This window comes from Protopterus annectens, chromosome 1.part2 (assembly GCF_019279795.1).
Source record: "Protopterus annectens isolate FY-2018-M chromosome 1.part2, PAN1.0, whole genome shotgun sequence".
In the NCBI taxonomy this organism is placed as follows: domain Eukaryota; kingdom Metazoa; phylum Chordata; order Ceratodontiformes; family Protopteridae; genus Protopterus; species Protopterus annectens.
In genome coordinates, this window is record NC_056727.1 from 942,938,229 (window position 1) to 942,963,626 (window position 25,398).

General features: G+C 45.1%; 1 protein-coding gene across 1 annotated transcript in view; it reads right to left on the minus strand.

The window, feature by feature from the left end:
* Positions 1-25,398, minus strand: part of WDR43 (WD repeat domain 43) — a 1,886,673-nt gene that overhangs the window by 649,885 nt on the left and 1,211,390 nt on the right. The window contains exon 13 of the mRNA XM_044059887.1: positions 18,976-19,007. Coding sequence (XP_043915822.1) covers positions 18,976-19,007 — 32 coding nt within the window. The remainder of the gene's footprint in view (positions 1-18,975; positions 19,008-25,398) is intronic.

Below are 25,398 nucleotides of genomic sequence, written 5' to 3' on the forward strand. Positions count from 1 at the left end.
CCAGTGCTTGTAGCAAGTAAATGACCCTTTGTAAATCTGTTGTCAGCTTGCTTTTGTTGTCCCCTTGTAGTAAGCAGTCGTCCAGGTATGGGTAAATTTGAATTCCTGTAGTCTGCAATGGGCGATTACTGATGCCAGGCATTTTGTGAATACTCTGGGCAGTAGATAAGCCAAAGGGCAATGCTGAGAATTGATAGTGCTCTGATCCTGCAAGAAATCTGAGGTATCTTCTGCAGATTGGTCGAATGGGGACGTGCAGGTATGCCTCCTTGAGATCTAGAGTTACCAGCCAACACTCCTTGCCCAGCATGGGAAGAAGTTGCTGTAAGGTCAGCATTTTGAATTTTGGGACAATGATGTATGTATTTAAGGTGGACAGGTCGAGAATTGGTCTCCAACTTTTTTCCTTTCTTGGAACTAGGAATAGTCTGGAGTAGAACCCCTTTCCTTGCTCTGCTGTTGGCACTCTTTCCACAGCTCTCATGTTTGCTAACTCCATTATCTGTTGTAGAGCCTCTGTTTTTTGATTTGGAGGTAGATTTGGCATTCCTCTTTTGACTGGTAAAGTGTGGAAGTGGAACCGGTAGCCTTGATCTATGGTTTGTAGAATCCACTTGTCTTTTGTTATGTAGTGCCAGTTCTTTGAAAATAAGGTTAACTTTCCGCCTAAAGGAGCTGCTATTTGTTCCCTGGTAGGCGGATTTAGGGTTAAGTCACTGTGGTTGTGTTGATGTAGTGGCAGAGGTTGTGTCTGTGCCTCTGTTGTTACCTTGCCACTGTCGTCCTCTGTAGGCACCTCCTCTAGATTGGTTTCTGCCTCTGGAACGTCTGTTCCTGCCCCTTTGAGATCTTGTGGAGTCAGGAAAGGACCAATTTTGGCAGGCCAGTTCCTGCTAAACCTTGGGGTTGTACCTGCAAGAAATCTTTAACCGTTTGGACAGATTTTGCCTTTTCTTCCATTTTCTTCATAACCTGCTGGGCAGGTGTACCAAACAAACTTGTCTTATCCATAGGAGCATCTAGCAACTTAGCTTTAACATGATCCGGTAAAGCTTGCTCTTTAGCCATGCATGCCTTCTTATCACTGTGCCAGTCATGGCTGATCTAAATGAAGCCTCCAGTGCATCATAGCCACATTTTAAGGAATGGTTACTAACCTGTTGTATGTTATTTACCATTTCTAATACATATTTCTTATCAAGAGATTCATCAGTGGTTAGCTTTTTAGTTAATTGATCAAGCATAAACTCTTGGTATTGTATCATGTGAAACTGACAGTTTAAAGCTCTAGCTGAGAGAGTAGCTGAAGTGTAGACCTTTTACCCCATCTGTCTAATGACCTTGCTTCCCTTTCAGAAGGAATAGGGTTTTAGCTATGGTCGGCTACTGCCTTGGGACCCTGGGATATAGTTTCGGGTCTGCAAGTGGGGCCTTGTAAAGGTGGTGATGAGTATCTGGCACCCTGTAAAATCTGTCTGGTTTGGCAGGGGCTGGGGGTAAAGAATCTGGAGAGGAGCAAACATCATTGAAAGCATCATCCACCACAGAGAGAACAGGAGGTATAGCTAAGGGCCTGTGCTGTGGAAGGTGCAGAAAGGTCCTAAGTCTTTTCTGGAGTCTGAAAAATCCTGTTGCTGCCATTGGAACTGCTCTCGCATGGCATGTAAGGTTTCCCCAAAGGAGAATTCTTCTGGTGGGGAAGCAGCTGGAATGGAATCTTCAGCATCAGAATCTTCAAAATTGGAGAAAGGAGCCTCTGGCTGGTCAGTTATGTCTGATTCATCAGCAGAATCATCAGAGGACACTGGCTCAGGGGGCTCTGCCCTAGGTCTCTTCTCTGGGGGCTGAGAGGCCCTGTCTGGGTGAGATTGAGATCCTCTGATTAATGAAATTAAATCTTCTGCCAAAGTAAGCATTTGAGAACTAGAAGAGGGCCTGGTAGTGGGGGGTTTAACAGGCACTGTTTTAGTAGTCTTGGCTGCTTTAGCCCTGGCGAAGGCCTTAATGGACATGGCTGCTGGAGGCCTAGCTGCACCACGTGCTGGGGTAGAGACATCCAAGGGAATGGTGTCTGATAAATCAGTGGCAACCACCGTAGTGGATAAAATTTCTGAGGCCGATTCAAGAGTGGTAGCAGGGGCCTCAGTTGTAGAGATAGATTCAGCTGTACTTTGAGCAGTTTTCGGTTTCGCCGAAACCGAGACACTCGCGTTTGCTTAACCGTGGTTTAGACCGAAACCGTGGACCGCGAGTGTCGGTCTTTATCTTTGCGTTTTTTGGCAGATTGGGAAGTCGGAGGATCCGGCGGCATAATGTACGCAAAATCAGAACCGAAAAACTGTTCTGCAAACTCCGACGCCTAAGCGTTCGTCGGTTGAAAGAAGCACAGGCCGAACAGGCTGCTACGTCGTGGGCTGGGCCTAAAGAAGGCAGGCAATGAGAGTGGAAATCTTTATGAGGTATTTGTTTCCCACAGGTTAAACAATTATTAACTTTTTCTGACATCGGCTGAGGCAAGAAAGGTTCCCCAACGGGGTACTTAGCTTTAGAAGTCTTCGAAGTAGTATTCGGTAGAAGTAATCTCTGGATCCGACCGACCGGCACTTGCGAACAGCTTCTGCTTCGGGCGCCACGCGGCAAGAAAGACTGAGGAAAATGGCGTCAGCTGATGCCTTTATACCCGAAGACCAACAGAGATGACGTCGGGTGAAGTGCGACATCAGCCGAAGCCGGACCCGGACTTTGGAATCCGGCCGACTGAAGGGCTGCCTGACGACAGGACAACCCAGTTGTTATGACTGCAGATGCATCCATGAAGGACATCCTGAGACTCAACCCTGGAACCCAAGGGTTCCAAAGTCTTCCAAGTACTTAAAGACATCAGGCTGGGTGATGGATAAGAGGAATGAAAAATGAAGAGATACCTAGCTATGGTGAATACATAACTTTTCAATCTCGTATTATCCTTTTCATTCCTCCTCACAAATGGGTCAGAGTCCCCAGCTATGCAATTTCTGGGTGGTCCTTAAGGAAGGATGTGCCGGAGCATGGTCGAGCCAGAGGATGCCGTACTCCTGGAACTAGTTGTTCAGCTTAGAAAGAGTAACAAAGTATGAATCTAAGACTAGGCTGCTGCAGCACAAACTTCATCAACAGAAGCTGTGGATGAGAAGGCAGATAAAGTAGCCATAGCCCTAGGGGAATGAGGCCTGGGAGGTCAGGGCAACTATATACCTCTCTGAATAAATGAATGAAATGCAGTCTGTTATCTATTTTACTAAAGTGATTTTGGAAACTGCCTATCCTGACCTGTTTGTAGAGGAGACGACAAACAGCTGATCAGACTTTTTCTCGCTCTGTTCTGAATAGGTAGAAATGTGACTGAATATGCAGGAGATGCAACAGGTATTCACCTTTGTTCGAAACACTGGTTTAAGAAGGTTTGGCTGACAAGGCCTGAAGCTCTGAAATTCTCTTAGCAGAATTGGAAACTACTAAGAGGAGTGTTTTCCAAGAAAGAAATGTTTTATCACAAGCTTGCGGGTTCAAAAGGCTTCTGGGTGAGGCCTTGCAGTACCATCGTGAGATCCCAAGGAAGTGAGATCTTTAGAGGTCTAAGATGAAACAGCCCCTTCATGAAAGCCTTACATTGTTTGGGAAGGGGGGGGGGGTGAATTTTTCTTCCCACCGTGTAAACTGGAGATGGCAGCCAGTTGGAGTTTGGTGGTGGAGAATAGCTCTTTCTTGAAAAAGAGTACTAAGGAAAAGAAAAATATCTGCTATGGGTGCTGAGAAAGGGTCAATATTTTCCTTAGATCCCCAAACAGAAAACCTCTTCCATTTACTATCATAGACCTTTTCGCTGGAAGCTCTCTCAGATGTCAGAACAATGTCGTGTACAGAGGGGGCTAGCCTGAACTTTCTTACAATTACTGAAACTGGAGAAACCATATGGTCAGTCTGAAGGCATGGAGACTGGATATCTGAGTCGCTGACAGTTGAAATGTAAGATTCTGTATTGGATCCAGAATCCAAGGTGGAAACACGAGGTGAGAACAAAGAAAGAAGAACCACACCTGGCGAGGGCAGAAAGGGGAAATGAAGATTAAGGAACTCTTAAACCTGTTGGTTTTCTGTAGAATTTTTGGTATCAATGGTAATGGAGAGTAAGCATAAAGGAGACCCGGAGGTCAATCGTGGACTACAGCATCCCTCAGTGACTCCACCTCCAGGGTGATCAGAGCAAAATACTTGTTGCAGTTGCACTTGGCGTTCAGAGAAGCAAAGAGATCGCAACAAGGTTGGCATCAATGTCTGAAAATTATGTTTGTTACTGACTGTTTGAGGGACAACTTGTGAGGGGTCAAAATTGACCTGCTGAGTCTGTCTGCTAGAACGATGGATATCTCTGGAATGTGCGTTGCAATTAGAAAATTATCTGAAGATACTGCCCACTCCCAAACTCTCATGGCCTCCTTGCACAATGGATATGAACAGATTTCTCCTTGTTTTCTGATATACCAGACTACTGGCATGTCTGTGTGGATCGCAATCATGCCCAGAGGGAGAACATCCTTGAAGGCTTTCAACAAAAGGAGGACTGCTCTCATTTCTAAGACACTGATATGCAATTTGGTTTCTGTGATGGACCACATGCCTTGGACCATCTTCCCTAGAAAGTGTCCCCCAACCAAGACTGGAAAGCATCTGTGGTCACTGTGGCTACGGCTTGCATAAGAGAGAACGGTCCACCCAGGTGGTCATGTGATTCCAGCCACCACTGAAGATGGTTCCTGCAGATGTGAGATAACTTTATGGGGGCAGACAGAGAATGGTAAAGGATAAGACCACTGAACTACTGTGGTTCTCTGGAGAAGCCTCAAAGAATCTCGCCATCGGAACTAGACGAATTGTGGCTGTCGTTTACCCTAGACCCCTTAAAAACCAACCTGGCTTGTGGCTGCAGATGCAGCAGCACATCTTGCATGTGTTGTCTGAAGTAAAATGCAATGCATTGGCAAGTAAGTGTCCCTATGAACTCTAGGTTTTGCACAGGTGTCAGCTTCGATTTTGCTAGAATTATCATGATGCCCAGGTGGTTAAAGATTCTCACTAGACAGTCTCTTGATTGTAAAAGAAGATGCCTTGCTGGTGCAGTTAGGAGCCAACTGTCTAGGTATGGAAACACCTGGAATTCTTTTTGTCTCAGGTGAGCAGCTATGACTACCAGACATTTGGTAAACACCCGCAGACTGTTGTGAGGCCAAAGGGCAGTGCCCTGAACTGGTGATGGTCTCCCAGTCAAACGCACAAATGACTTCTGGAGCACCTGCCAATTTTTATATGACAGTACAAGTCCTGAAGATATACAGAACACATCCAATCATCCTTGCATAACAGTGGCAAAATGGACTGAACTGTAACCATTCGGAACTTTGCCTTCTTGACGAAATGATTCAGATTGCAGAGATCCAGAATAGGTCTCAGATGCCCTGTACTTTCTTAGCACCAAAAAGAAGTGAGAATAAGCTCTAAATCCTTTTTGTTCAGTAGGGACCTCTTGGATGAGACTCTTGTAGAAGTTTTTGAACTTCTTGTAAAGCGTACTCCCTCTGACTGGGTGGCATGTCGGTGAGTCTCCTCCTTGGGCCTGGAGGGGTTAAGGAAAAGGGAATGTACTAGTTTTTGGATATATTGTTTAGGGTGCAGGGATTGTTTGTTATACTTGTCCAGGCATACAGGTGCAGGGATAGATGACCCCCGACTGCCTCCACAAATGCACAGTCAAGCAGCTCTTCAGGAGAGCTGGAAGGACCAGTCAGGAAAAGGTTCCCTGGAGCCCTGATTCTGTAAACCCCCCTGCCCCTGGGATGCTGTCTACTACTGAAACCTTCCTCTCTGCCTCTGAAGGAGGTATCCCCGCATGGGTGCTGAAGAGAGCCCTGAAGACTTCCTGAACCAAGTTTTCTTCCCTCCTCTCTAGTTCCTGGAGAAGGTCCTCTGAGGAGTGGAAAACTTGATCCCCACGGCAGAGTCGTGTGGGTGAATGCGTCTTTCACAGATGAAACAAACTAGCAGGACCCAAAGAGAGCATTAATGAATGACGCCTTGAAGGGTTCCGCAAAGTCAAAGCCGCAACCAGGCATGTCTACTGATGGCTATGGCTGTACTGGCTGCTCCTGAGGTGCCTTCCGTCACATGCAAAACCAACCTCATCAAGGAATTAGTGAGGGAAGAAAGAGTAGCCAGTTGGGGAGAGAGCTTTTTCAAGCCCTCCTTCAACCTAGTCTCAGCAAGAGAGTTGGACAATTCCTTAACCAGGTTTCACTGCAAACAGATTAAGTGCACAAAATAGTTCAACGACCGCAGTGCGAAGGTAGCAGAGGTGTAAATGAGCTTTCAATGTCTGTCCTTCACAACTCCTTGTTAGGTAGATGGATAGTGCAGCTTTGCTCTGCTAGCTCCTTTTTAGTGGCTGCTGCAATGGCAATGACATCTAGGGGGACACCCTTACTCCAATGTGTGCAATCTCATGGTGGACTCAGGAACCTTTTCGAAGTGTTTGGGAATAGGCTCAACTGTGCCTGGTTCCTACCAGGCCTGGAGAAAGGACTAGGTCAATCAGCTCATCTGTCGGGGGAGTCACCCAGGAGATAGATAGGCCCATCCCAAAAGCCTCCAGGAACACAGATTCCTCAGAAGGAGGTTGGGAGACCATCCACCTTTCTGCTGTAGGAGCTCTAGGATGTCTCCAAAGGAGATGTCTTTAGGTGGTGATCAGGAAACTCCCTCTCTCATCAAAATCGTTTTCCTCAGTCAGAGACTCCAAAGGGTAGTCTATGTGCCTCATTTTACACTTTTTCTTCCGAGGGAACTCCTCAGTGGGGTGGTTCCAGGAAGGCGTCGGAAAAGGTACCCCCTGGGGAATAGTTATCTTGGAGGCTCAAGACAGGTTGACCTAGGACAGGAAAGACGAGCTCAGTTCTCAGATCCAATGAAGGACAGGGTCAAACCCCAGTGTGAAGAGACTACTCTTTAAAAGTAGAGAAAGCCCTTTGTGCGAAGTGGAAAGTCGACGGGGCTGGGAAAGACCTGTCTCTGACAACTATAAGTTTGAAAAGCCCTGTCTTTCTTCCTTGAAACCAAAGTTACTCAAGGGGAAAGGGCAGAGCCACCCACAGATCAGAGACCTCCAAACAAAACCGGACCCAAGCTATAGAAGACCAAAGCTCCACACAGAATCGACGGCCCCAATAATGTCTGAGCCAAGGTCAACCAGCCCAGAGTCGGCAGCGGCATCTCGGGTCCAGGATCCACTCTGATCCAACAAAAATGTTGCAGTGCCAGTCAGAGAAATTGGAGTCGAAAGAAGCAAGCTTCCTTGGATCTAGCATAGACTCTAGTGTATCCAGGTTCGGAGTTCCGAAACCAAGGGTCAAATCGGAAAAGGAGTCTGAATGGATGCGGGAGGAGCACTCATGGATCCAAGATGGCACACACATGACAACAACCCTATCTGGATCTGTGCCCTTAGGAACTTCCACATCATCCTGTCAATGTCAGCCTTGGTGAAGCTTCAGGAAGACCTGGAAGACACCAAAGAAGCATGTTTTTGATTTGGTAGGGGTTTGAAGGACCTCTGAAGGAAGAGCAGGGGACACCAGCTCCACCTGGAAGGTCAATGTTAAGCTCCTAATCACTGGATCCAAGAAGGTGGAACAGGGCAAGGGGGATCCTGAAATAACAGGATCCAAGGTCTTAGAGGTGTTCAGAACCAAAGACGACAGATCTGATAACACTTTGGATCCGAAGCTGGCCTCAAGACATTTGGAGTAGACAATCTAATTCTTCAGATTCAAGCACTTGCAGGGGGGGTACTCAGATCAGCAGACAACTGATCCAAGACTTTAGCCTTTTTTCTGGCTTGCTCTAACTCCCCCCCCCCCCCCCCCCCAAGGAAGCAGAGAGGAAGTGTTTGGAGCTAGTATGCTTAAGGGGGAGGGGGTTGAGCCCAAGAAGAGTGGACGGAGGCAACAAAGCTCCTCAGAATGAGCTTGTTACGACGATCAGCCAAAACTCAAGGGTTGAACATCGTACACACCTCACATTCAACATCTTAATGGTCTTAAACCAGACAGACACACTTCTTGTGGGCATCCGAGTTGGGGCTCTTGTGCTCACAAGTGCATCTCTTGAACCTAGTAAGCTTCTCTGCTATAGTAGTACACTATACAGAAAACACCAATACGATCAAGAACTACTTAAGCTAGCTGTCAAATCTAAAGTTTAAACTCTTAAACTTTTAAAACCTTTAAAACTTCTAAACTTTTAAGCTAAAAAGTTTCTTTTGTTTGTAAAAGTGCCAAAGGCACGAGAAAATGGGGAAGAAGCAAGAGCAAGGAAACCTAAAGTCCGTGACGCCCAATAACTAGGAAGAGACAAATTTGAAGGAAGGAAAAAAAAACTATAGTATCAACAGCAAAGCTAAGTCTACTGAAAAATCTTGTGAAAACCTCAAACTTATCTGAACCAAGAGACTGGAATCATGTCTGGTCACAACGGATGGCAGACAAGACCTGGGGAGTTGAGGAAGGCATGGAGCATTGTCGGTAGAGGGAAAAGTTCAAGACTCAGATCTTAAGTCTGGGAAAGAGGCAGAGTCTGATCCAATATCTGATTAAAGAACTATTTGTCAGGAGAAATGAAAAGGACATCAGATCTGTTTTCTCCCACTGAACAGTCGCTAGCAATATTCTTCAAGAAAGACAAACCCCCACACAGACTGATTAAACGACATCTCATTAACCACCTTGGGCATAAAGGATTTGTACGGAGAGATGTCCTATCATTATGAAACACCAAAAAAGGTGAAGCCGCCATCAAGGTCTGGAGCTCAGATACACTTCTGCCAGAGGTTAAAGCAATCAAGAACAGTCTTCCAGGTGCAATGTTGCAAAGCAGCAGAAGCAGGTTCAAAAGGAGCCCGACTCAGTTTTTTCCAAGGAAAAAATTAAGATCAAAAGCAGGAGTAAAGAAAAGCTGTGTAAAAATCTTACCATAACCATAGATGTCCTTTTCCATGTTGCAGTATTCTTGGTGTGGGATATTCCACCTCAGGCGACCTGTACATTGGCTCCTATACAAAAGCTTCAGGTTGCCTGCTGTAGTTGCATGGGACGTCTCATGCAGGGCCATAAACCAGGGACCTTAAATGCGACGTCTGCATGCACAGACCTCAGAACTTTTAGGCCCAAGCAGGAGTAGCAGCCAGTGATGTCAGTCATATCATAGGGTCAAGGAGCCATTATGTGGTTACATAGGTCACAGGATAGGGTGTAGACCCCAAGAGACATGAGGATGAGTGATTGGGGGGGGGGGGGGAAGAAGGATAAGAGGGTTTTGGAGGGTGGGAAGGAATACTGCAACATGGAAGGAAAGGACATCTATGATTATGGTAAGATTTTACACAACTATTCTGTGTCCTTCTATTCCTGTGTTGCAGCATTCTTGGTGTGGGAGAGTACCACAGGTTAGTTGGAAGGAAGGGTGGAGGTAGAAGAGGCCGATCCCACAAAGCTGCCCTGGCAAATACTGCCCGTGCTCTGGAGACATTGTCTAATTTGTAGTGTTTGGTGAAAGTGTTAATAGTGGACCATGTGGCTGCTTCCAGTATGGAAGCGGTGTCCAGGCCTTTTAAATAGGCTTTGGAGGCTGCCATTGCCCTGGTGGTGTGAGCTTTGACTCCTGTGGAAGCTTTTTGCCAAGGCGTAAGTAAAGCCAAATAGCTTTCCTAAACCAACATGCAATGGTTTGTTTGGAGACAGCCTTGTCCAGGCCCCTGGGGTGGAAGGAAGCAAAGAGTTGATTGGATGATTTACTAATGGATTTTGTTTTGTCTAGGTAAAATCTTAGCTGTCTGTGTACATCCAGGGAGTGGAGTACTCTCTCACCATCATTGGTAGGAGAGGGGTTGAAGATTGGAAGAGGAATAGATTGGTTTAAGGACATAGTTGACCACCTTTGGCATGAAGGAAGGGTTAGTTCTTAATGTTACCCTTTCCTTGTGGAAGGTAGTGTATGGGGGGCACGCTATTAGGGCCTGTAATTCAGACACCCTTCTGGCTGAAGTTATGTCCACTAGCAGTACTGTCGTCCATGAGCACATTTGCAGAGTAGCTGCACTAGCAGGTTCAAATGGAGACTGGGTTAGTTTTCCCAGAATGAAGTTGAGGTCCCAGGGTGGTGGGATGGACTTTCTTGGAGGTCTGATGTGTAAGACCCCTTTTAAGAATAGCTTCACATCGAGCTTGGCTAGTAGGGGAGGGTCTACTGGCAGGCAGGCTGAGACTGCCAAAAGATGAACTTTCACTGAAGAGTAAGAGTCCACCCTTTACTAGCTGACACACAAGCAAGAACTAGGGGGGGATCTACTATGCATGGATCCCTGCCCTTGTCCAGACACCATTTTGAAAATCTTTCCCATTTAGCTAAGTATGACTTTCTTGTAGTAGGTTTCCTGATCTCCCTTAGGACTGAAAGCATGTCCTCCGAGTAGTGGTACCTGAAGGGAATTAGAAGTTTATCGCCCACAGTGTCAGTGACAACATCTGCAAGTGTGGGTGGATGAGGGTTCCCTTTTGTTGTGTCAGAAGGTCCACCTTGTGGGGTAACTTGTGGTGATTGCCCTTGGCTAGATTGTGAAGTAGGGGGAACCAGTGCTGCCTTGGCCAGCAGGGAGTCACCAACAAGATTTTTGGTTCGTCTCTCCTGACTTTCAGGAGGACTTTTTGAATAAGCAGGAAGGGAGGAAAGGCATACAGAAACCCTCCCCTTCCAAGAAATGTTGAAAGCGTCTACTCTCCAAGCTAGAGGGGAGTAGGTTGTGGAGCAGAAGGTCTGCAGTTGTCTGTTCTGGGGGGAGGCAAGCAAGTCTTAATTGAGGAGTGCCCCACTGGTGGACAATGTCTAGGAAGACCTTCCTTTCCAACATCCATTCATGCTGTGGAGAGGATGTCCTGCTTAGAAGATCTGCATGTTTGTTGTCCTGCGAGGGGATGTAGGATGCCTGCAGGAACAAGTGTCAAGAGGCTAGGTCCCATATCAGTAAGGTTAGTCTGCACAGGTGGTACACTTCTGTTTCCCCCCTGATTGTTGAGGTACTACATACAACTGTGGTGTTGTCTGTTATTATTTGGAGAACACCTGCTAGTAGGAGAGGGCTGAAGGTTTTAAGTGCTAGGAGGACTGCTGTCATTTCCCTCACGTTGATGTGTCTGTTCCTTAAGGAAGGGTGCCACTTTGCTTGGACCCTGTAGGAAGCTATTGTGGCTCCCCATCCAGAGTCTGAAGCATCTGTGTGCATAACGGTTGGGAGAGGAGGCTGTAGAGGAAGGCACAAGCTGAGCTGGACTTGCTGAATCCACCAAATTACTTCTGCCTTTAGGCAGGGCAGGAGAATGATTTATTGCTCTAGACGATGTTGGTGTTGAGACCAAACATTTTTTAGATACCACTGTAGCTTTTGTATGTGCAATCTGGCTAGTGGAAGCATGGGGACTGCTAGCTGCCATTAGGCCCAGGGTCCTTAGGAACTGCCTTGCAGTTATTTGGGTCTACAGCAAGGCTTTGAAATGGGAGGTTGGGGAGCTGACCTTGTCCTGGGGAAGAAAGGCTTTCATTATGTCCATTTTGATCATGCAACTCAGAAATATTGTGTTGTTCTGGTGTCAAGGATAATTTGGGGAGGTTTTGTTGTAGGCACATGGTGAACTGTAGACGGATTAATAGGATTTCTTTGCAGTCTGCTAGGATCAGGATGTAATCTAGGTAGGGATAAATCTGAATCCCCCGTGTTCTGCAATAGGCAATGGCCAGTGCCAGACATTTTGTGAACACTCTGGGAGCAGTGGACAAACCAAAGGGCAAAGGAGTAAATTGGAAATGAAAGGAGGGTTCAGAGAAACGTAAACATTTTCTGTGGGAGGGTAGAATGGGTATGTGCAAGTAGGCTTCTTTCAGGTCCAATGTAGCCATGAAAGCCTTGGCCGGTATGAGAGGGAGTAAACTTGGAAGGGACAACATTCTGAAGGTGGGCACTTTTAAGAAAAGGTTTGAGGAGGAAAGGTCTAGAATGGGTCTCCATGGTCCATCCATTTTGGGGACCAGGAACAGTCTTGAATAGAAGCCCTTTCATTCCTGTCCTAGGGGGACAGGTTCTATGGTGCCCAAGTTCAGAAGGTCCGTCAGGACCTGCGGGAAAAGGTCTCTGATTTCTTGGGGGGAAGGGGACACCCCTTAAGTGTGGCCTTCCTTTCCAGAAGAGGAAGTATCTTTTTTGGATAATAGCCAGAACCCATCTGTCTGTAGTGACCATTTTTGAAAAGGGGAGGCAGTGGGAGAGGCAGTCAGAAAGGGGAAGGGGGGGCAAGGCAGTCACTCATTGTTGGGGCCTCCTCTGTCTTGAAAGGGTTGTCTACAGGGAGGCAGAGAGGCAGCTGGCCTGGTAGGGGGTTTTCTTCTGGTTCCTCTTCTTTGGAAGAGGTAGGTCCAGCAGAGGGTGGGTTTCATCTGACAAATGAGGCCTTGGCAGGGTAATTCCTGCAATATTTGGGAATTGGGGACACCAAGAGATGTCTGATGTCTTGTAATTCCTTGTTCTTTTCCTGGAGATTTTTAAACAAGTCTGCTGATTGTTTACCAAACAGGAAATTAGGGTCTTGGGGGGGGGGGGGCATCTAAGATGTTAGACTTGAAATCTTCAGGTAAGTGTTGCAGATTAAGCCAGGAGCATCTCCTGAGAACAGAGGCAGATGCTGTAGAGGCCTCTGCAGCATCATAGCTGCATCTAAATGAGTGTCTGGCTACTTGGACAGCCAGAGATAGTTTGGAAGAGATGTCAGCTTTTTTGGGGCAGTCAGGAGTATCAGCCAGCAGAGTAGAGGCTTGACAGACCAGGTCCAAAGCATATCTGGTCATATGGGTTTGATAGTTGATGGCTCTAAAAGCCAATGTGGAAGAGGTGTAGACCTCCTTTCCAATTCTATCCATTGTTTTGCTGTCTTTGTCCGTAGGTAAGAGAGGCAGACAGAATGAGTCTGGATGGTTTACCTAGTGAGATGGCAATCACAACAAGATCTGCCAAGGGAGGCTAGACTAAGAATTATTGGTCATTGGCACCTTGTAGAAGCGGTCTGGCCTGTTAGGGGCAGGTGGCTTATAATCTGGTGTCTTTGATGCAGAAGCAAAAGCATCTAAATAGGCAGGGATGACTGGTGGAATGGCAGAAGGAAAGGGATTCCACTTGTAAAAGCTCAACATACCTCTTTTGAGTTTGGCATTTGTGAGGTGTCCCATTTAAAATATTCTTTCATTTTGGTGATGGTTTCACCAAAAGTGATATCCTGGGGGGGGGGGGGGGGGTCTCCCTCAATAGATTCATCTGGAGAATAATACTCTTGTAGGGTGGAAATTTGGAAAGTGCAAGAAATGGATTCCTCAGAAGAGGAATAACAGGTCTCTTGCTCTTCTTCCCTCTCTTGTGAGGTAAGTGGTTGAAGAGAAGAGGCAGAAGCAGGCCTAGGGCTAAGCAGAGGAAGGGAAGCTGGAGAAGAGGCTGGGGACCTAAGGGCCAGAAAGGCCTGCATTAAGGAAGAGATGAAGGACTACCAATCTATCAGGCCTACCTGCAGGTGTAGCCAGATGTTTCGTTTTTTGTTTCTTTTTGACTGGGATAGAATTAGGATAGGCATGGAGTCGGATGCCTGGCTAACAGTAGCAGGTGTGTGGTGGAGGGATCCCGGCCGGAGGCCGGGATGTCTGGTTCTCCCTCGACCTTAGTGGTAGCCGGTGTCTGGGTTAGCTCCAGGGACGTGCCGGTTGTCAACTGTGAAGCAGCTTCCTCCAAGGTCGCCATAAAAGTTGACGGATCCGTTGGACATCCCTCAACTCCTAAAATCGGTAGCTGGCAGGGCATCTGATAGCAGACCAGCAGAGGAAGAGGGCCTAAGAAACTTGGCCTTCTTTCACGGGGGTTCAGATGAGGCCTCCGAGACGGGATCCATCCTAAGAGCGAATATTTTAAGCCGCTGGTTTTCCAGGTAGATATTTAGAATGGCCAGATGGCTGCGAAGGGTCTTAGGAACGAAAGATTGGCAGATGAAGCAAGCATTGTGATCGTGCTCCCAACCAAAGCAAAAAATGCAGCGGTCATGCGTGTCTTTATGGGGTATCTTGTGCTCGCATTGGCATTTGCCCTTTTTTGCTGACATTGGCTAAGGATTGCTCCAACAAACCAAGCTTTAGCTAGAAATTAAAGAAAACCCCAATAGGGTACTTAGCTTTTAAACGTCTTGCAGTGAAGGAGCGAAGCATACGATGTGTCGGTCGTCTGCAGCTGGAAAGTTCTGAGGTCTGTGCATGCAGACGTCACATTTAAGGTCCCTGGTTTATGGCCCTACATGTGATGTCCCACGCAACTACAACAGCCAAGCCGAAGCTTTTGTATAGAAGCCGACGTACGAGTTACCAGAGGTGGAATATCCCACACCAACACTGCAACATAGGAATAGAAGGACATTAGGCTTTACTGGGGGTCTCATATGAAGAATGCCTTTTAAAAACTGTTTGACTTCAAAGGCTACAGGAGGATTCAGGAGCAGGCAGAAATTACTGACAAAAGATCTTTCACAGAACATGCTAGGTCAGCATGTAGCAGTTCACACAGGTAGGAAAGGACAAAGGAAACTAGCACTGAAAAGGGATCCTTGTGATATTTAAGACACCAGACAGAATTTCTCTTCCACTTGAACATACATGATTTTCTGGTACTGGGCTTTTGGCCTCCTGCAGGACCGTAAATACATCCTCAGAAAATTGGTGACGATAAGGACTCAAACCCTATAATTCAAAGTGTCAGTTGAAAAATGGACAAGTGAGTGTGCAGGAGAGATCTGTTGTCCTGTCCAAGTGGACCTGAAGGATCTGAAGGTCCAAGTGGTGAGGTAATTTGTGATGACTGCCCCTGGCCAAATCGAATAAGAGGGGGAACCAGTGCCATCTGGGCAAAAAGGGAGTCACTGACAAGATTTCTGGAGTGTCTTCCTTTATCATGTGAAGGATGTTGAGATGAGAAAGGGGAGGAAAGGCATAAAGGAACATTCCCTTCCAAGAGAAAAACATGGCACAAGTTAAAGGAAATGGGACTCTGGAAAAAAAACTGAAGGAGTTAGTTAAGAGGAAAGGCAGAGAGATCCATTTGAGGAATACTCCACCAATGAACTATGTCCAGAAATGCTTCTCTGTGAGGTATCGACTTGTGAGGCTGTGTGCTGGACCTGCTGAGAGAATCGACCCCAAGGTATTCAGACTGCCTGTAGGGTCACCTGCAAGCTGACAGCTACTTCCCAGGCTTGAGGAGTTAGTACCACATGACTGTGGTGTTACCTGTAAAAACCTTCACGGGACCTGGCACTCACAGCAAGTGGAAAGCTTAAAAAGAAAATGAGAGCTCTCAATTCCTTGATTTTGATGTGATCTGCCCTCAGTTTCAAGGAACAAAGGCCCTGAACCTTCAGGGTGCCTGAAGTGGTTCCCCACCCCAGCTCTGAGGGGTCTGTTTAGAGTCCCTGGGTTACTTGAGGAGACTGAAAGGGAGCACTCAGACACCTGTTGAATCACCAGTGAAGTTCCAGTTTGAGACAAGCGAGCAGAGAAGCTAGACAGTCTAGCAGGTGGAATTGTTGAAGCCACACTCATCTGAGATACCACTGAAACTTTCGCGTATGAAGCCTGGCCCAGGGAAACATGGGGTTGCTAGAATACCAGAGCCCTTAAGAAACTCCTTGGCCAGAAGAAAGGACAGGGGAATCACTGAAAAAAAATAATTTGAGAGAGAACACCTTGGTGACAGGAAAAAAAGACAAGCGATGGAATGGTTTGAATCCTGCAGTCTAGAAATTTGTGATCCTAAGATTGAGTCAACACTGACTTCTGAAGATTGACCATGAACCCCAATCTATGAACTAGAAGCTGGGTAAAATAAAGATCTTACACTAGTGTAGTTTGGGATGGGGCCTGAAGCAAGAGGTCATCCAGATAGCGAGATATCTGAATGCCTCAAAGCCTGCAAAAGGCTTATTTCAAATTTTTAGCTGCACCAGAGTACTGGCAGGTTAAGTAACTCACTCAGCATCAAAAAGTAGGCACATGGAGCTTGACGGAATTGAACCTTGGACTACAGGAAGCAACTCATTAACAGTTCTTAGCTTTAATCCTCTCCTCTAACTGCAAGACACAAGTCACACAACTTCAAATGTTTTAAGGTCCAGTGGAAAAGGACAGACACCGGACTTGACATTCTGGAATATTGAGACAGAAATGGCAATAAATTGATCCTAACTGGACTAAAACATGCAGCCTACTCCTCTGGAGTCAAGACATGCTACCATCTGGCCACAAGGTCTGTGTGAGAATCTAGACGGCAAACCACCCTAAACTCAAAAATTCTAGGCAAAGCAACACAATGTCTGCCACTGTCCACTGGGATGGGATCACGCCCATAAAACTCCAAGCCCAAAGCCAACATCTGAACCACATAAGAGCTAAAGGCATCTTAAGTCTTCCTCCGAAATGGGAGGAGAAGTGGATAGGAAGATGGGACTCCAAACGCCCACAAAAATGGAGGAAACAATCACCGAGCCAAAGACAAGAGGTGTGAGCACTCTCCCTCCAAAAAGTGGAGCACTCAATCCCTGCACACAAGACTGTGGAGCATGCCTCCCAAAGAACACCAAAGAGGAGGAAATCTCAGAAGAGAGGCCACAGAGAAAGACACTCCATACCAAGATCAAAGGAGCAGCTTCCATCTAAAGTTGCACCAACTTTCTCCTGCAATAATGGCACACACTTGGCACTAGAGAGGAAGTATAACAGCCTGAATACTAACACATCAGCCTACGGGCAAAAGTGGCACAAACTCCTGAAATACCTCTTCCCCCCAAATGTAAAAACTCAAATCAGTACAGAGTACCTAACAACCCTTTTCCCCACAATAAGGTAGAGATGTTCCCTGGCACCTAACAGAGTATTATGCAGGGAATGAAGCTACTGACTGAACAGCCTACTAATCTCAAAAACAAAACATTTAAAGTGGCTGTCCAGGTGGATAAATGCAGCCAAGCCATTCATATCAGGCGCAAAATTGTGCCAACAGCCCTACATAGTGCACTGGCCTCAAAATGAAATATAGGAAATAAAGAGCAGCACCAGCATAGCAATCTCCAAGGGGAAGGCAAAATCATCCCCAATTTCAGTGTCAGGAAGGATCTACACTGCAGTCCTGCCTCCAACTATACCACAAGGAATACTGACAGAGGATATACACACTACAGGCCTTGAGACTAACATAGCAGGTGATCATTTTTCCAGCCTTACTCACCTGTTGGCACATCCTGCCTGCCACATTATCAGCAGCAAAATACGGGCTCAAGAAATGTGGAGAGCCCACCAATATCACTAAAAAGTAAGCCTCAGATAGTGGGTCATAAATTCCACTACAATCTGACAGAAAGATGCATGCCAGTCAATCCTCCTGCAGTCAAGGAGCAGCACAGTAAAGATGAATGATCCCTTCCACCAACATTAGGCACACAATGCAAGTGCTAGCCAGAATGGGTGCCCAAAACACCTTTACTCTAGGGTCCAGGGTTTATCAGAACTTTTGGAACGGACATGAACAATGCATGTGGAGCTAAGCTTGAGGAGAGCACACTAGACGTCTGCACCAAACCAGAAGACAGCATCCAAATGCAGTCCCTATTGGTCCTGCATTGAAAGTCAAGATCACACCAACAGTTGAGCACACACCCAACATTTCCCACATGGATCTGTGCATAACTACAGGTTAATTTTACCCCAACTAACCAGCCCAGAAGGGCTGGGAGGAGATCTCCAGAACATGAGCCTACAGCCCCCAGTACCCACATGACCAAAGCTTTTAGCAGATGATGCTGATCAGGCAAGGGAAGAGTGGTGGTGCTAATACCCTCTGGGATCCATCCTAAGCTGAAGGGACACTTATGCATGCATAAAGCACCCCCACAGAAATGAAGTGGAGCAGAATCCAACTGCTAGTAAACGATGATCCCTACACCCCTAGCACGACCAAAGCAAAATTATCTCCATAAAAAAACAACAATCCCCACCAATTCTCCTAAAAGAACCTCAGACAAAACAGCCCAAATAGCAGACACTGACAGACTCCCCCTGTGGTACCCAAAATGCTTTGTATTACTTCCCATCACAGAAATTGTAGAAAATTAACAACTGTGTCAACAAGTAGGAGGAACAGTGAAATTCAATCTCAGCAAGCAGAAAAAAAATGTCAAGTGCAGGAGAAGACTGTGCTGATGTAGAAGAATTTCTGGAAAACTATACGGACTGCTGAGTTGCACACAGGATAAACCCAACCTTAGGACCTATCACAGAGGGCTCTAGATGCTAGATCAACAAAGATGGTCATGGCCTTTATCAGATAAAACAATTGGGAGACCTCTTTCATTTCAGAAAAATAATCATGTTCACGGTTGAAAATGAATATTCTGAACTATGCAAGTTGCAAGACAAAATAGAAGACTGGATGGTAATCTTGCGCTGTCAACCCAGAAACACAGATTGGGGAAATAGGAAGTCTGGTTCCTACAAAGGCAGATATTAAAACAATTTTGTAAAAGTCAAAGGATTTTACTATGAGACAAACCTGAAATGCAGCAAAATATCCAGGATGCAGCCAAAATGAAGGCAGCAAATTCAGCTCATGTGACTACAACCAACCGTTTTGCTCCCTGTAGACTTGAGGGGCTTTGAGGGGGGCTTAAAATGAATTTCACAATGGAAAACATCAGTTAAAAAAACATCACAGCACTGCTTTCTCAGAACAAAAATATTTTGGAGAGCACAGATGAAAATGTGTAAACGTACCTGTTTGGATGTCCCAGCATTCTTTTTGTAAGCTGAAAATAAATTAGAAAATGTAAACAAAGACTCCTCTACTGGCCATGACTTTGCTTAAAATGTATATAGTTCAGCCAAAGCACTTTCAGCAACACAGCCTGGCATTTTCAGATTATAATTTTACCTGCGACTTTTAGCTATGACATGTATGACATATGCCTAAATGGAAATGATACCCAACACATACAAGGTGAAGACTGAAATTGTGCAATGCACCAATTTAGACTCAGAACCTTGCATGATGCATCATACTCTACAAAGGGATCAAAAACCAGAACAAGGAATCACTTTAAAAACATCAAACTTACGTATGCACAACTTTTCATACTAATGTCAAAAGGAAAGCCAATGTCCAGTGGTCTACAGAGACAGCAAATTAATCCACCTACCCCAGTACAACAGAAAAATCCAGGTATAATTCTTAAAAACAGGAATTGCTTACAAAAACTCAACCAAAGGAAAAGGCAAATTCAAAATGACTACTCCCACAAGAAAGAACAAGAAAAAATGAAACAGATCAAAATGTAATAAAAAAGAGATTTAAGGCCAGTAAAACAGAAAAAAGTGCACAAACAAAAGCAGAACACAGAATGAATATGGAGAGGCTCTAGACAAACAAACAGCAGCAAGGATTTGTTATGCAGATACCTGCTACAAATAACATGTCTGTATTCTTATGCCAGATCTGAAATGATGACTCCCCTCCCCCCAAGATGGCTAATAAGGCTGAGTTATACTTTCCAACAAACAGAACTTGGCATATTTTATCCAAAGTTTCCATGCTAACTGATGGACACGCACCCGTGAAGATGCACATTCTATCAGCATGTGCCGATTGCACAAGTGTGCTCAACCGTATGCCTGCTACAGCCAACCCATCAAAAAAAAAAAATATGTGCACTCACTGTTACAGAGAGACGCACTAATACACACTTGTCCAACTAGCAGGGAAACCTACACTGAAATGGCCTGGGAGACTGGTCATGCATACAGACAGTGTAAGCTATCGAGCAGGGTACTCATTATACATACAACTAATATAGTAACAATGCACCAGTCTCAGTTAGCCTTCTGGATCACAGACACATTCAAAAGCTAGGTAGAATCCCAATCAAAGTTCAATGGAGGAAGCAGCTGGAGGAATACCCTAGAATAAGCACTAAGGGTGATGGTGAAGAAACCCATCTCAGACAAACTCCAGGGCTACAGCAAGTTAGTTTGGGGGTGGGGAGTACTATACAGCAAATACACACGTAGTTACTCCTCCCAATAAGCTTGAATGGAAGCAGATCAAATAACAGCCCTGAAAGAGACCTGTCAGTGCCCCGCCCAAGAAAAAACAACACAGATCTGCCACTACTATAAAACTACCACCAGAAGATGAGAATAGCTACTCTGACAGGGAAGCAGACCCAGAGGTAGAGGGTAAAATGCCTGCCCCCTTCCTGCATCCACTTTAAACTGGATCAGAGGTCTGTGCTGACATACATCTTCCCACAAACTAATTTAGGAGCGGTAGGTACTTCCAACACCTGCAACTCCTTAAGTGAGTCAGACAACCAAACCAAAGGTTGTGGGCAGGCTACTTGAAGCTCTGTAGAACCACTTAAACAGGCTCCATAGGTAACATTAGAAACAGTCTACTAGTATCTAAGCCTTCCGAACTCCCAGAGTAAGAAGTTGAAAGATGAAGAGGTTTGCTTTCACGCTTATAACTTACTGGCCTTCAAAAAGTCTGATTACTAAAATCCAATACCGTTACTTAATTTTCTACATGTCAACTGAGATTATTTTTGAAGGAAGCCAATAATGAATTTACTACCAGAAGGGGAAGCTTACGCTGTAGTCGTATAAGCTGCTGCATATATGCACCTTTTTTTCCTATTACTGACAGTTTCTAACATAATGTTGTGTGTGTGTGTGTGTGTGTGTGTGTGTGTGTGTGCGTATGTGTATATATATATATATATATATATATATATATATACACACACACACATATATATATATATATATATACATATATATATATATATATATATATATATATATATATATATATATACACACATATATATATATATATATATATACACACACACACACACACACATATATATATATACAAACATGATTGTTACTACAGCTACATACATAACTCTCCCTCTCTTTTGACTAGTGTGACTGACTATTTGCTTAACCGAAATTCTATCCACTTACATAAGGAGCAGCATTCAATTTAAATCACCCCCTTTTGTCTAAAGCCTCAGTACGGTTAAGATAACAGTAAGCAATGGCAGCATTTCAAGTTCTGATGTTACCTTACAAGGCTCAAAACAGATCAATTCCTGTTAACAAACCAGTACCATTACATATCTAAAAGATATAGGTCCCTGTCTCAGTGGAGATGACACGCTCGTTAGATTTCTTATACAACACTTGCTAGGTTGATCAGCCTAAAATTGTTGGGACTGTTTTGACAACCCTCCACCACTTGTGAAAACTGGCCCCATAACAAGCTATCACCACAGGTTGCAGACTTGTCCACATGCCAACATTTTACTTAGTGTGGCTAGTAGGCATTTTCTTAGATTTTCTCTGTTCTTTTCAGGAAGCCACAAGAAGTACTTCATGGTACTAATGAACTTGAGTTATTTGTACTTATGGTTGCAGTTATAATTGTAATTATGGTACTACTTGTCTGTAGCTGTGCTGTCCTCACTACTATCTACAGCATTTCGACAACTGTTTCCCAACTATAAGGTTTGCACGAAACATTTTTGCAAGCACATTATCTATATCCTGTAGATGGGTGATGACCTTGTCATTTTCCTTTTACTAACTATTAAAAAATTATATTACTGCTTTAAACCACTAACATCAAGTAGATTTAACAGAACAGAAATATTTGATAAAACAGGAATATTTGCACTTTGTTTAATTCTAAAGACTTGGTTAGTGACTACAACAATTATTGAAAACCACGTTGCTTCTCCTTTGCTGTCGTACATTTTGCTAATTATGTGATCCTGAACACATCTCCATCCTCTTTCTGATAAAGGATGATCATCACAGAAGATGTTCAGTCCACAAAAGTAATCAAAAAAGCACCACAGAGCTGGGCTGAAAATCCTAAGGAATAAGCCCCGACTACAACCTATACAACCAGAGTTCAAGTAGCAGCTCCTGGGCTAAAACAACTGGACTGGCAGGGGGAATGGGAATGACCAGATGACGGCAGCTTAACATGGGGATAGTCCAGTCTGCAGATTCAACACAAAGAGGCAAACAGGCAAAGACCCAAGACCAGGATATGTAGGCGCTGCGTTACCAAGATGATGATGGCAGTCATTAGCACGTGGGGGGGGGGGCACGCATGTGCATAGTGAAGGTGTAGTAATCCTGCATAGTAATGCATGCGTCTGTAATTTCTTACAGTAATGCAAGCAAACATTTCAGCCAAAAGAATCATCATACCCCATGGACATAGGGAAACAAAATCCTTACGGCTGCTCAGGTAATGTGAACTTATTTTGGCTCTCATCGCAGTGATGCTAATACCTAGCATTGTTGCTGGGCTCGAGATTTTCCTCAAAAGTAGAGGGTAGAGATGACCCTACAAACATCTCCCCACAATATTTAATTACTCATAAGAGAACCCTTGTTAGGGAAATTTATTTGGGGGCAGCTATAATGGGGAAGGCTAAAAAATACCTCCTTTCCAACAACAAAGCGGACCACAAAGCAGAGCCAATGCCATACACCAAGTCAGCTGGGGAGATCCTCCTAATCAAAATCTACAGAGCCCAGAAACAAAACAGCTGTAGAACTATCAGAAACCTCTTTACCACCAAAATGGAAAAGGGGAGTCATGGAAGGGTGAGACTCCCAACCAGGAACAATAAAAAACTCAAAACCAGGGAACCAACTGAATGCCAAATGAGAACTATATAGAAAGAGAGTTCTGGCACTTCTGAAAAATACTTATTAAATTTTGTTTACCAGTCAGATGGGTTTGTCTACTGATCATTTTCAGCCATAACACTAACCAGTTAGGCATTCACAAGTTTCAACAACAGCTAAACAAAACACAGCAGATGCAGCCCACTGGTCCAGAAAATGCAGGCAAGTACTGTGCCCACAATCATAAAGGGGAAAGAAAGGCAAGCTGACAGACAGCAAAGGCCCATACTCTATCCTTGCCAGGAAAAAGCAGATACCCAAAGAAAATGCACAGAATGCCCAGTAGCTGACCAGGTCAAAATGTTTAAACAGCCACCAAGAAAAGTCAGGAGTGGCTCCCATGGCACAAAGGTAAAGCTCTTACTGCTCTCCAGACAACCAGTGCTCAATTAGTCTCACAGGTGCTGTAGTGGCCACAGTGGGAAGTATGGGAGTGAGTGGATTTTGCTGACCCACCCATCCTGTTGGGAAGGAATCGGCCATGCCTCTCAAGTGTACCTAATTACGAGGAACGTACCTCACTTGGGGTCTTAAAAAGTTCATGTTTCTTTAAGTTCCAACGTGTTCCACATTTTGCCCATTTGTTCCACATTATGAGGGCTAGTGTTCCTCATTTTGGAGATAGAAGGTTGAGAGCTACGGAATCAGCAAAGTATCGCTGCAATATGTAGTGTACAGACCTAGAAAGTTCTGTGCTGCACAGGAATCATTTAGTTGGGAGGCCCAGTATGGACTGAGGTGTCTGCACATCCACAGGACAGCAATGGTGGAGCTGTCAAGGATTTCATGAGGTGGAGGGAAGTTAGAGGCTTGCAGTGTGCTTTACCTCCTCAAGGTCCCCAGAATTGGGTCAGGAGGTGGCTAAGCTGGGTCTAGTAGACCTGACGGACGAGGAGAACAGCTGGGGGGGGGGGGGGGGGGAGATAACAGGAGACAGGAAAGCATTTCAATCTCAAATTCCAGACTAGGCCAGCACCCACTGAAAAGTCTAACAATGAAGAGAAACAGAACCCTCTCCTAAACAAGGCCAGGGGAGAAAGCGAGGAAAGGGTGGACAGACTTGTGCCTTAAAGGAATAGACTCCCTCACAACCTCCCCACTACAACACCATAAAACCTTCCAAACTCTGCAAAACTTGGGGGAGGGACTGCCAAGATAAGGCTCTAGAGTGGCCTTCTTCCTTAGCCATACCTCTAAAATGTTCTATTTCTCAAGGAAGTCAAAGGAGAGCCCCTTTTCTTAGTCAAACTTTGCTAGGCCTAGGTGAGGGAACAGTGGACACAGAGGAGGTGTCAGATGATCCTCCTAAGGCTCATGGAAGAACAGTAAACAAAGGGTGTGGGGGGGGGGTTCCCTCAAAATATGAATGGGACTACAAAGTATCCTACAAAGATGTCAATCACCAGTTGAAAAGCTCTACTGTATCAAGTAGGCAGGTACCAAGCTAATTTACCTACTAAAAGAAGCACAGTCCAGTCCACATCCACAAGGAAATGCATTAGCCACTACACGGTGATAGCATCCACTGTTCAGAAAGACAGTGGATGCAAACTGCCCACAGCAGCCCAGCTGTCAAACAGGCCAAATGGGATGGCAGAACCCAGGCCTCTGAAATCCTACAGCAACACATACATAAAAGTAAGACAGTTGCAGAGCACAGATGACTACATTAAGCTAAGATAGTGGAAAAAACAGACTAATTCTCTGTCATCCTTTTCACGGAAGGGAAGACAGATACCAGAAGTGAAAAGGGGCCCCCTCCACAAAAATCATCTACAAGTGAGGCTGGGAATATGTTCAGAAGTTAATAAAAATCCATTAAACAATGGAGCAACTCAAATGGAACTTCTAGGGAAGCAGTCTTTCTGGAAACATGAAGGAAAGAACAGGCAAGAGCAGAAACAAATTTATGTCAAATACGTCTCTCTGTGAAGTGAGAAGGAGCATTCCAGTAAAACTAGGAGAGAAGGTAGACAAACTCCACAAAAAAATGACCTCTTTCCCGTCAACCCACAGTCAAACTGCGTCAATTTTAGAGCTCCAGATCATGGAATGAGCTCAACATTCAATTTATGAACTCTTCCTAAAACTAGAGGGCACTACCAACATATCTAAAAGCTCTACTGCTGTCAAATAAACAGCAGACTTTTAGATGCAGCTCTTGGTGCAAGGAAGCACAATCTCAAGTTTTCAACCAATGTGGAGGAGGAAGCAGCCATTGCACACTATGCAGTAAGTGCAATCCCAGTGCATGAATGGAGGAGAAACCCTGAAGACTATATACTGTAAATCAGAAGGTCTTCACTTAACAGATACAAGACAGTGGAAACACGTGATGGGGCAGTGAACCAACTGATAAATAAATTGCGAACTGCACTCTCAAAACCCAAGGCTGCATCAGGAGGGGAGACTGAAATGCACTATCAA